Raw genomic sequence first — 13,454 nt, 5'->3', positions numbered from 1 at the left:
CACACTTACCTACCACGAACATTTACATAAACACTCGCACCTTTATGCAATATATACCACACATAATTAGACACTGTAAACACATGCACAAAAAAACTTTAATGTAGGTGTAATATAAAGTTATAACATAACAAGAATCGCAAATTTATAAATATTGTAGGAATTTTATAAGCCTTCGTAGGATTCTAAACGAGAAATAAATCGTATTACTTTACGCTCACATTTTCGCAAATTTCCTTAGAATTGAATGTGTCTTATTACGTCCATATTCCAAAGTTCTGCAATATTTACTAACATTCCAATGAATCACAATTGTAATACTTTATATTACACGCATACGTATAATATACACGCATACAAATCCCGTAAAAAATATATAAATAAATAAAAATTAAATATTGTTGACAGTTGGACGACCCGTTCGTAGAAACATCTGGAAGCCTCAACCTAACATCGTTATATTTGGAAGACTATTTCATCAAGATGGAGTTCAAAAAGGATTTCTCTGATGTTGAAAACATTTTAGGAGGTGGTATTCAAGTGCTGCAGGGTGAACACAATAATTACGTAAGTTTATATTATGTGTAATAGAACCTCTATTTACTTGAATTTAATATCTATGGCTGTAAATATTGGTGTCCATGTTTATTGCTACATTTTAGACACAATTTAAAACATATTATGCTAACTCAAAATAAGTTAAATCTGATTAGGTTGCAAGAGCATTGATCATACCCATATGCAGAGTTTATTTCGCTCTATGGCTCTTTATATATATAATTAAATGTCTAATTATAAAAACAAAAGAGTGTTTATTTGTTTTTTGACATCAATCAAGAGATTAATGTCAAAAAATGTTTTACTTTAATGCTACTAGTATAGTAACTAAGGTTTATTATATATTTTCGTTATCCAATTATACTGAAGTGGTTATTTTATATAAACTAACCAATAGACATAATATATTTTTATCTATCTTTATAATATTACATATTTACAAAAAATTAATAAATAAACACAAATTCCGCAGATATTCGCAGACGCAATATGGCGGCCCCCACCATCCCGCAGCATCCGATTCAAAGCCCGCGGAGCTTTAGCCCCAATACTATCACCAGCAGAAATCCTTCTCTCCTTTAGTGATGAAGATCAACAGAGATCTCTTACTGTGGATCTCAATAGTGAAGAGCAGATCTATTCGTTGAAAGCTGACCAATGGCCGACGTCCTTGAATATAGCGGTTAGCAGCCCGCATAAAGGGTTTAGGTGAGTGATATTTGTAGGCCATTTAGTTTTAGGTGAAAACGAGAAGATATTTGAGCATTAATATAAGAGTCGATAATTGTTTAATGTGTCAAGTTACGTCAAATAAAAAAGTGTGTGTGTGCGGAGCACACGTGTCAGAAGTGAAACTTATTTGGGAAAAACCAACATTTACCTAAATCGTCGCCTTACTCCATGACGTGACTTTGAAATTTTACTCTCAATGCGCCTAAAGAAGTAGTTATAGATTTTTTGCTATGGTAAACAGTCTAACAGCCAAAATAGCCAAAATTTAAGTCAAAGTAGAAATCCACATATCCTAGTGGAAATCTATAAGTTTATAGTAGCTTATATATTTTGTTTTTTTTAAGGGCAATGAAAATACTAAGCGAATTCGACGGTGATGACATACGTGGGTCCTTTGTGACTGATACAACTGAATATGGTATTACTGGGAAAATACTTAGTAGAGAACCGCTAGAGGTAGGTTATTTATACCATTATTTTAGGGTAAAACTTTCTGCCACAGACTAAACCTTCTAAAATTGTATTATTAATATTTGTACGCCTGTCCCATAATATAAATATGTAGTAAAAGAAGAATTTCACCATTTTTGAATTGAATTTTTCTTCATTTTTATTTCTGACACCTAACTGACTAGTAACATGTAAACTTCGCAAATATTCCAATCTTCTAAAACATTTTAACGGTAAAAGATTACAAAGATATTTTGCTGAAATTTTTTGCAAAAATAATACTTTTCATGGTATATAGTGCTTTTTTTTCTCTAAACAATAATTATATTTTCAGATATCCCTAACATTAGTTCCAAAAGGCCAAGGACAACCTATAACAATACGTATGAAATACGAAAGTACTGCTACATTGTACAGTTTCTCAGCACACATAGTTGGACCTATACAATCTACTGTGCATGCTAAAATTGAGACTGAGAGCAATTTTACTGATGTTTACTTTAAGGTACGATTATTTTTTTACTAGCTGTCCCCGCGGTTTTACTCGCAGTGCTCCGCTCCTGTTGGTCTTAGCGTGATGATATAATATAGTCTTCCTCGATAAATGGGCTATCTAACACCGATATAATTTTTCAAATCGGACCAGTAGTTCCTGAGATTAGCGCGTTCAAACAAACAAACAAACTCTTCAGCTTTATAATATTAGTATAGATAAAAAAATGGCAATTTAGATATTTAACTAAGACTAAAAGGGGGTAGATGGTTTTTCTTAACCTTAATCGTGTATAAAGCCACTGGCAAAATGTAGTAACTAATTAAAAACACTTACAATTTCATACTAACATACCAGCAAAATATATATACATATTCAAAATATGCTAAAATACCTTACCAGTCGTGGCACAACTAAGCGTATGTACCTTTTTTGCTTATTATAGTGTAATTTTTAAGTGATTAAAGTGTACCTTGTAAAGTAAACAATGTTTTTTGACGTGACAACGTCTTATAATTCGATAGAGCCGGCTGCACGCACGAAAAAACATGACTCATGCGGCGTTACCTCGCTCTGAGGCGTTCCATGTAAGGCTTGAAGTGCGCGCGAGAGCGCGGAACGAGCGACAAAGAAGCACAATCGGACGTTGTCACGTTCAACTATCGTCAGTAAACCGACCTTACAGACAACCAATTTTTTTTTTATTATTTTAGGTGGACATGCCTCAAGTGAAAAGTCGTGAGATTTACTTCAAAAGTCGCGTGGATTCGTATCCCGGACTGCGACATGTTGTGAGCGTACAAGCGGCCACTCCGCTAGAGAGATTGAAGTTTGTTAAAGGGGATACTGATTTTGTGTAAGTAGTATAGTAGTGATAGTAGTAATCCTATCCTGCTAATTCAATTCAAAAAAAATTTCAAAAAATTCAAAAAAAATTATAACGCGAAAGTGTGTATGTGTGTGTTTGTTACTCTTTCACGTAAAAACTACTGAACCAATTACAATGAAATTTAGCACACATATAGAGGGTAACTTGGATTAACACATAGGATAGGTTTTATCCCGGAAATCCCACGGGAACGGGAACTGTGTGTTTTTCTTTTAAACGCGGGCGGAAACCTAGTAGTAACAATAATATAATACTTACTTTTTCCCACAGCTAAAACTTTCATCCCTTATTGATATAACTATATTATAATTTTTGTTTTTGGAAAGAAAATAGCCAATGTTTGAAAGATAGACTTTTGCATTTATAGTGATGTTCTTTCCAATATAAAAACTTTAATTTAAATACGTGACCAAAAAATAGTATGGATGATTTTAAAAATAATAATGTGGCAATATAATACGCAATATGTTATTTAAAATCGTAAAAATGAGGGTTATATTATGGCCATTGAAAATTATTGAAAGCAAATACATGGAAATGTTTTAATAAATTACCTATTTATGTTAATAGTTTCGGCCCAGAAAGTGGTTATTTACTTGGAAAATACGAACTACCGGATATGAAAGGTGATGGTGACTTGAAATGGAGTTTCATGCTTGAAGACTTATACATAAAGGTATGTGTAATATTATAGAAAATCAACTTAATTCAAAAGTATAAAAGTATAGAAATTATGTCCATTTACCACCTCTTTGAATTTTTGTATTGGATTTTTTCAAAGACGGAATTTGCTAAAATGCAAGACCAATCTGGTTAAAATGCATTTAACTGATAGCTTATGGCCCGTATTAAAACATATGGCTGTTTAACGTAGACTTTTCACATACAAAAAAATGTAATTTTTGCCAATGTTCAAGCAATACAAACACAAAGGAACTTTGTTCTTTATAGTTGAAATAAACTAATCGTTTAACTTTATTCAAAATTAATTTCGGATAATTTTTTATTCTAATAAATTTTTTAATTTCTCCTTCAAGGCCTTAGGTCATCAATTGGTCAAAGAACTACAAAGGAGTGTTGACTTGGACATATATTATGGTAATAATACTGAAGAAGGACTAATTTTAACCAATGCTGGTTTTAGTATGGATCTCGATAAAGTTTGGCAGTAAGTTTATTTTTCTACATAAAACATGTCAGAATACTCATGTTCGATACATTGATAACCGTTAATTTAAAATGCTATATTTTGTACGCATAACAGTTCACAATAAATTAGAATTCATTTCTATGCCTTATTTCATCATCAATGATTTTTAACAGTTTAAATTAACCTATTGCTAATTATCTATTATTACCGTTATTTATAGGCCATCAGTTTTAATTATTTTGACCCATTATTACATGCTTTGAATGGTTTGCGCTATTCAAGATGCAAAAATGTTAAGTCACCCATTTTTCATTAAAAATTAAACTTTTATTTTGCTTTTTTCAGGATAGGAGCAAACGCATCATTCGGTATGATGATGGACAAACGTATAAAGCTCATAGTTAATGCTATTCTTCCAAAACCGAATATAGATGTACACACGCTATACATTGAAGGTAATACAGGGAAGCCAAATGATCCTGGGTTAAAATTAGACGCATTGTATACAACTGATGCTACTAAAGTAAAAGCTGGGCTTCAAGGAAAGGTAATTTATTTATCTATATCTAACTAGCTGTGCCGCGCGGTTTCACCCGCGTGGCTCCGCTCCTGTTGGTCTTAGCGTGATAATATATAGCCTATATTACTCGTGGATAATGTAGCTTTCGAATGGTGAAAGAATTTTTAAAATCGGTCCAGTAGTTTATGAGCCTATTCATTACAATCAAACAAACAAAGTTTTTCTCTTTATAATATTAGTGTAGATAATATTTTGAAGTGAAACTTCTTTAGGCGCGTTGAGTGTAAAATTTTAAGGTCGCTTCATGGCAATACCGTCATGGAGTAAAGCGACGATTATATGGTATGTTTGAATTTTGCCAAAGAAGTTTCACTTATGACACGTGTGCTCGGTACATACGCTTTTTTTAGGAAAATGTTATTTGTGTTAGAAGAGTACAGGATCAAGGGATACGATTTACTAATTAAATTTAGCTTCATCCATCTTCACAGTAAAAGATAGACGAATGTGTTTATCTATTACAAATTCCTTCGTGTGTTTGTATTCGATAGTCAGCAAATCTATGAACTATCCTGAAGAAAAAAAGAAACTTAACAGTCATAGTTTAGAAAAGAGAGTTTTAGCCGTAAGCTTATAACCGTAAATATTGATTAAACACTTGACCGTAATTTGAAGCTTACTTCATTGAGAAGGCACCTAGCTTTTTCCGCCTATTTTGCCCTCTCTTTCCGTTGTATATATGCTATCTCTCTCGCACACCTCTCCACCAGGTGGCGGGGCCCACGATAATGTGCGGGCGCTGGATGTTTTTTCATTGGCGTCTAGCTTCCGCCGCGAGAAGGTTGTCTACAAGACTACAACCTTGGTGCTATTAAGTATTAAGTATTGCTTAAAGCAAGTGCTAAAAGTGTTAAAAAGTGTATCCCGTCGGATCGGTACAGTGAGTTATTTTTACATCTATTCTAATACTTAAAAATGAGTAAAAATCTTTAAAGTCAACGGTATAATCGTTGGACTTTATTTAAAATGCTGAGGTTTTTAATGAATCCTTCAGCAATAGTTTATTTTTCAATATGCTTAAATACTTAATAGCATGAATAAAGATATTTAAAATTAACGATACAACCGTTACATTTTACTTGAAATAGTAACTTTTCTTTTGAAATATTTCATTATGCAATATGTACTAATTAATATTTGAATTTTTAATACTGTGAGTAAAGCTATTTTAACGGTGTTACCGTTCGGCTTTACTCGAATCGTTAATATTACTTTTGTGATTATTTGATATTACTAGATATATCAAATACCCTCTCTTGTATATAGATATTTTTAATTATTTATTTCATTTTTAATAATGTGTTTTTATTACAAGGTTACAAGTGAATTTTTCTTGGAAAAATTACAATTAATACCTACTTAGTATGGATATGAGCCAACTCAAAGCTTTACAGGCATACAATCCATTGCTACGACTTTATTACATTGTCGTTATCGCTAGGAACAGTTCGGAATTCCTATAATAGTTTATTACTAAAAATTATCGAACGAGATGAGTCAGCTCCAAGAAGTCACGACATGTCAGAACATGTTGTGATATTATTTTATAAATCGTACGGGAGTTACCGCTCAACTGAATAATGATGGAATTCGCTCATGTATAGTAGATACGTACCATGAATGTACCACACATTCAAAACTATCCGTAGTCTATACGTGTCCTTTTATGAGTATTATTCTGATCCGTTTTTATGTGAAAATAGACATATTACACACGGCTAATTTGATTGAAAATTACGTTTCCTATGTTTCAAATGATGCAACTTTTTTGTTTAAACGAATAAGTACCAAAATTTTACAATAAATTCTTTGGTTTACTGAACTTGTGCTGAAAGGGTTATCGTATAATAATTATCGAGATACCTTAATATAAATAAGATTTAGATACATTTATTTCAAAGGATTTACAATTCACTTCTAACGTTTTAGAATAATATTATAAACTTGTACACCTTGACAAAAAGTAAAAAATTGCGGGTGAGTGGAGATTATTTTGTTCAATTAAATATAACGTCCTACGACGGTATGGTTGCGTTCGTAAGGAATGTTAACGAATATAAAGCAACTAAATGTTACATCGATTGCATGAACAAAAATAAATATGAATCGAAGTTCATTTTAAAATTTAGTGAATTGATTTGAATTATGAATTTATTAAATAGTTAGTTCTTTTTTATATAAACATAATAATTAATTACCATTGTCAAATCAATTCTTATTAATTCATCCTGGACAGTTGTCGCTAACATTGGAAAATAAGTTAAAGGACCTTGTTAATTGCTATATTATTTAAATGATTAATTACTGCTAATTTTATATTAGCACTAAGGTGTATACTTGCTCGAAGCAGAATACATAAATGTGGCCACTACTCCTCGCAGGGGTTAGCCAGGTCAAATCCACCCTCGCAGGGTGTCTCTTAAGCATTTTTTGGCAGGCCCTACTTATTTCTAGTTACAAACATCCCTCGCGCAGCTGTCGCTCGCAGGGAAATGGTGCAAATATATATCGGCCCTCGCGGGGCTTTGATTACAACCGTCCCTCACGGAGAAATGGTGCAAATATATATCAGCCCTCGCGGGGCTTTGACTACAACAGTACCTCACGGAGACATGGTGCAAATATATATCAGCCCTCGCGGGGCTTTGATGGCGATTGGTGCAAATATACAAAGGATTGATCATTAAAATGATCATAGATATTTGCTTTCGTCAACGAGGACCCACGAAAGAAGTTTTGGATATGACCGTATCGGATATTCACTCTTCTAAGGTAGGTAGAAAAAGGTTTTGAAATCTTCTTCACAGTAGGCAGTATAGTAATATGACCTAATAAATACAATAAAGGTTAGAGACGTCAAATAGTGGGCGCATGAAATTGATACTTCGTATCCTAAAAGTTTACGCTGCAGGAATCAGGAAACCACCATTGGTTTACCAACTATGGAAATTGGAATTGAACAAATCGTATTTACCAATGTAAAGCCTATTCACAACAAAGGAAGGCGAGTCGGATCAAATATCATCTCGCAGATGATTTGTGGCGGTGGTTTCGAGGATTGTCACCAAGCCTTGTGTCAACGGTATGTTTGGTATCGTCATTCAATGGCACTAGCCGACCAATTTTCATATAAAAACATCGGAAGAGATTTTTTAATCGCAAAGCGATTGAATGTAACAAATGACGATTGATTCAAAATCAAATTTCAAATTTCAAACGATTGATTACGTATATTTGACCTCTCATAGGCCTATTTTAGTTGCCCGGTCTTGTAGGCAATTTATTTGACTCGTTTTTCAACCCATTTGACCTCATTATTGCACCCATGAGATTTTTCTTCAGGGCTCAAACAATAAATCGCTGAGGGATTAGGATAATCGTTTGTTAGACAAGATTCTTGTCATCCCACCAGGATTATTATATTGTATAATAAAGTTATATACAACTATTTACGTAAAACGTTTAAGTACTCAACGAATGCTGAGAATACTGACTGTTGAGTTACATAGGATAGAGGATAAATAACGGAAAGTCAATCTATCCAAACAAAAGCCTCTTATTATTAGATATTACTTGGAACCCCTACCCTAAAAGCTCTGCCAAATGACTGTTCATTTCTTTGCTTTGAGGGGGGGGGGGGCAATAAATGAAATGCAGCAGGTACAGACTATACGGCTTTTAAAATATAAGTCTGGTAAGCGAACTAAACTTTGCTAGTTTAGTTCTTGCTATATCGCTGTCCGTGGCTGCCTCGCGTGTTTACGGATGAATAAAGTAATGTCCTGTCTTCGCATCCACAGCTAACTGTCCTATACTGTCATAATCTTAACACAGATTCATTGGACATAGCTCCCCACGAGCTCTGTTCTTCTTTTTTGCACTCTCACAACTGTGGACAACACGAGAGCAATGCCTGCATTGGTAGTTGGTAGTAGTTGGCAGTAGTTAGTAGTAGTTGGCAGTTACAATCAAGGGCTAGCAAGGTAGGCTAGCCATATTACGGATGTTGGAACAACCGACTATATTTAGGGCAATTTTCTTTGTCCAGTGTAACGTTTAGACTGTCGTAGCATTCCTACGGAACAAAGATGGGATCAGATCTGCATCCTTAATGAAGTTAATCGAAAGGAGATACTTTCAGACGACGATAGTATTCAAAATCCACCATATTCCTGAGCATAATAATGCATAGTTAAGCTTATAATCTCTCTTGCCATTATCCTGCAGCAGAATTCCTTGGCGATAATTTGTTCTCGTAATGCTGGGGCCACACTAACGTCTAACGTCTAATGCCCTTTATCGCGATAATTATTCCGATAATTTTTAAGGCGTTAAGTGGGTGGCTACACTTTACGGTCAACGTGAATGCCGATTGTTGGCGATAAAAACGGCGTTGATTTTACTAAAATTCTAGCAAGATGGACGTAGTGTGACCGCTTCATTGCGTTAATTCTCGCGATAAAGCTATCGCCTCGCCAAACGGCAATGTTAATGCCGTTGTTAAATAATACTGGCTACACCTAAAGTTAACGTCCATTATCGCGTTAATTAATGGCATTTCCCGTTAGTGTGGCCCCAGCATTAGAACGAGCGAGGTTGTTACGATAATATGAGAAGTCCTGTCAGTTAGAGACCTGCACGACGCGATAGAGTACCGCTAATTCAGTAGTAGTAGCACCTAGAAGGGTGAAGGTATTCTGGAAAGCGGAACTGAAGGCCCGGTCAGCAGCACCAGCCACCTAATAGACAGTGTTCAGTGCTGCACCACTATAATCTGCAAAATGACTCTGACGGTATGAAAATGTGGAGTACATTTTCAAAATATCAAATGATATAGTTGGAATAAAAATCCTATTTGCCTCCGTCTACCCAAAAGACGTACGGAGTAGCTAGTAGTAGTTGGTTGAATTATAATAAGTATAGTTAAAATGATTTATTACTGACTGGATAAATTTGGCTCTTTTCCTATCTGACGTTCATATAGCTGTTGACTGCCTAGTGTTATGCACAAACACTATTATAAATAAGTCACGTTATGTAGTCCCGAGACTTTCGGTATATAAGTTCTAATGTAAATCATAATTATATCTTAAAACTGAATTGTTTAAAAGTAACGTACCTACTTAGCTGTAGTAATTGCAGTTTTGGGACACAGATAAGCTCTTTATCATTTTAGTCTCTTGAGTTCAGTATATTTGTTTCCAGTACAGAGTTTATGACCTATCAGTTTTAAATAAATAATTCATGCATTGTACTGAAAGTACCAGCCATGTTTAGATTATGATTGCGACGTTGGCTCTAAACATTAAAAGATACCGCACGGTTTAGTTGGATGTTAAAAATCTGTATTATAATTTAAACCATTTACCTGTTTTGTTATTTTATTGCCTTATTCAAGGGGTGACCTTTTAAATTTACTTCTGACCCCAAAAGTAAGGACCAAGGTCTCTTCTTGTCCGCTTGTAACAGGTTGGGTTAAAACTGTGTGAGTTGAGACATTTGGTAATTCTATGTTAAGATGATTCAATGATGCTTCTGCAGAGTTCTAATTGAATAAAAAAGGTTTGAGTTTGAGGTATTTTTGCCTCGTCGGGATCAGCTGTTGCTTCATTTTGTAAATAACATCTAAATGCGTAATTGAAAGTCGTTACTGGCGCTTTCGCAGATTTACGCTAAAGATAGTGGAAATTGTAGTAACTTTAACTTTTCAAGCCCAAAAGGTTAACTAAGGTACGCTTGAACCAATCTCATAAGTTCTAATACTTTTAATAATTATGATTAACTTTTTGGTTCTTATTTGATTAACTTTTCATCTGGGATTGTTAATATATTATATAATATAAAAATTTGTGTGATTTATTAGTAAGTATACTATCTGCACACCTTACTCTTTCAAATAAAGAAATAAGTAATTACTTTTGTATTCAAATTCACATTGGCGTCACATTGTACACCAGGTGGGTAACAGACAGGTCTCAATGAAGTAAGCTTCAAATTACGGTCAAGTGTTTAATAGCTGTGTTTTACCTGAAAATAAAACACATATTAAATACTTACCTATATTTGAAGCTTACACTTAACGTCCACCTGTTGTGGATTTCGACTCAATGAAAAAACATCCAGCGCCCGCACATTATCGTGCGCCCCGCCACCTGGTGGAGAGGTGTGCGAGAGAGATAGCATATATACAACGGAAAGAGAGGGCAAAATAGGCGGAAAAAGCTAGGTGCCTTCTCAATGAAGTAAGCTTCAAATATAGGTAAGTATTTAATATGTGTTTTATTTTCAGGTAAAACACAGCTATTACACAGCTACAGATGACATATCATACAATTCTTGCTATTGCTTATTTACTCCAAGATAACTCATGATTTATATATTTATTTATTTATGTTTTCAATAAATAAATAAATGACTTATATATAGTACTACATATTTAACATCTGTTTTAAACAGGTACTAAATCTCGAAGAAAGTTTCGACGCGAATGCTACATTCATTTGGACAGCAAACTCCATATACAAAGTTGTGGATAACATAGTATCCTATAAATGGGATATAAATGGCTCAAAATATATCGACTATTCGTTAAATACCCCGATATATGAAGATAAACCCACTTTGACGGTCAAGGGATCGTATCAAAAGGATATGCTGCATAGCTATCATGTTATTAAGTAAGTAGTAGGATTTTTTTTCTAAAACTTTCTTTTAATTTGGTTAATATTGTAATACTGGTCTGATTAAGTTTACTTTTTTCTAACTCTTACATTTAAATGAGAATTGTATGTAACTTACAATCGTTAATTAAATTTATTAAACTGTAGCATACTTCTGGATGAAGTTTAGATTATCTATGAGTTATATTCTCAGAAAATAAATACCGCTTCTTATTCCGAAAGTTAGTTACTATTATAGTTATGTTATAACTGATAAAAATACCTATAGATTTTTGTCCAATAATGTAGTAACCTATATCGCAAGAACATTCACAAGAACTACTTCTCTAAAATTTCCTGTAACTAAAGTTACACAAGACCGTTTATTACATAATATGTATCACAAAATAACTTGGCCACTAAGATTCTCTTTTTTTCACTTCTTTCTTTTATATGATTTATATTTGAAGTGAAAACTTCTTTAGCGGCGTTGAGCACTTTTTCTGTAATGGGTATAAAATCTTAAACTCGCGTCAGGACACGTGACCTGATTGAAAAAGCGTAAGACGGATACCATTCCAAAATATCAAACATGCTCAACGTTAATAATCAAGTTTTCACTTCTGCCGGCACTCCCGGAGTGCAACCCGTCTTTTTTTTTGGCAATAACGTAAAAAATTATTTTCTACAGAGGTCGTATGCATCGTCCAGGTAATAGCCAAGTGGGAGAAGTAGACGTTCGTTATGGCGGCTTGATACACACGGACGGACATTTCAATGTGTCTACGCCTTTCCAAACATTACCTTGGTTGAAATCTATATTTAATGTGAGTTTTTTTTTATATTAAACTAGCTTTCCACCCGCAGCTTCGCCCGCGCAGTCAAAGAAAAACCCGCATAGTTCCCGTTCCCGTGGGATTTCCGGGATAAAACCTATCCTATTTCCCGGGATAAAAAGTAGCCTATGTCCTTTCTCGGGTATCAAAATATCTCTATACCAAATTTCATGCAAATTTGTTAAGTAGTTAAGGCGTGATTGAGTAACAGACAGACAGACAGAATTACTTTCGCATTTATAATATTAGTATGGATTTGTTATTTACATGATATCTTATATACGAATACTAATTTCGTATCAAATTGTAGTCATAGATAGATTCTGCAGTTTATGATAGATTTTTTTGGTGTATGTCATTTGTAGGATTATACAATTTCACTTTAATTTAATTTCTAGGGAAGTGCGTACCAATTTAGCTTAACATCAAGCGATATTGTGATCAAGCGCTTCCGTATTGTCAATAAAAAATATACGAAAATATACTCTTTTTAAATGTAATTTTACAGTTTATTATTAGATAATTTTTTATTTATATGTTAAAATGTATAAAATCATGACTTCTAATTACTACTTTACAGATCAACAACCTAGAAGAAGTATCCGACAACAAAGTAGACCTATTCTGGCCGAACAAAACGGCATCATTGAATACATCGCACACGTACCAAAAGCAAAACACGGGTTTCACCCAATCGGGCACAATATCACTTTCCATTCCATTGAACACTCAGCACTTGGTCAATACGGAATACTTCTATATACAAGAGAACAAATGGAGCAATGGAAACAGTACAATTGATTTTGACTCGGAAAGATTTTTGAAGGCGTCCTTCAATCAGATACTTAGTAAGAGTGAGAGAGACTTGGATTTGGCGACAACGGATATTGAGGTGGAAAATGAACATACGCCCGTGGGGGTTAAATATATACATGAGTATGATGATACGGGGAATACTGTAAGTTTTTTTTTTAATATTTATTTGTTGTTTATGCTATACTCTGATATTTTATTTAAACATCTGTGATAGCGATGCAAGATTCGAGGATATTATCGATATTTTCTTAGCTAGTATACTTGTTAAGTTAATACTAAGTTTACACAACG

General features: G+C 33.9%; 1 protein-coding gene across 1 annotated transcript in view; it reads left to right on the top strand.

Annotated features, from left to right (window-relative positions):
- Window positions 1-13,454, top strand: part of Apoltp (Apolipoprotein lipid transfer particle) — a 66,590-nt gene that overhangs the window by 37,881 nt on the left and 15,255 nt on the right. Inside the window, exons 40-50 of the mRNA XM_090115139.1 lie at window positions 409-567; window positions 1,031-1,266; window positions 1,635-1,746; window positions 2,075-2,245; window positions 2,947-3,089; window positions 3,693-3,798; window positions 4,160-4,290; window positions 4,618-4,819; window positions 11,309-11,529; window positions 12,203-12,338; window positions 12,928-13,305. Coding sequence (XP_089971265.1) covers window positions 409-567; window positions 1,031-1,266; window positions 1,635-1,746; window positions 2,075-2,245; window positions 2,947-3,089; window positions 3,693-3,798; window positions 4,160-4,290; window positions 4,618-4,819; window positions 11,309-11,529; window positions 12,203-12,338; window positions 12,928-13,305 — 1,995 coding nt within the window. The remainder of the gene's footprint in view (window positions 1-408; window positions 568-1,030; window positions 1,267-1,634; window positions 1,747-2,074; window positions 2,246-2,946; window positions 3,090-3,692; window positions 3,799-4,159; window positions 4,291-4,617; window positions 4,820-11,308; window positions 11,530-12,202; window positions 12,339-12,927; window positions 13,306-13,454) is intronic.

Source organism: Colias eurytheme, chromosome 22 (assembly GCF_061535395.1).
Source record: "Colias eurytheme isolate Ceu_HAF_F1 chromosome 22, ilColEury1 Martin Lab GWU primary, whole genome shotgun sequence".
Classification (NCBI taxonomy): domain Eukaryota; kingdom Metazoa; phylum Arthropoda; class Insecta; order Lepidoptera; family Pieridae; genus Colias; species Colias eurytheme.
Note: the sequence above shows the minus strand (reverse complement) of the source record. Positions and strands in the feature narration are given on the sequence as shown.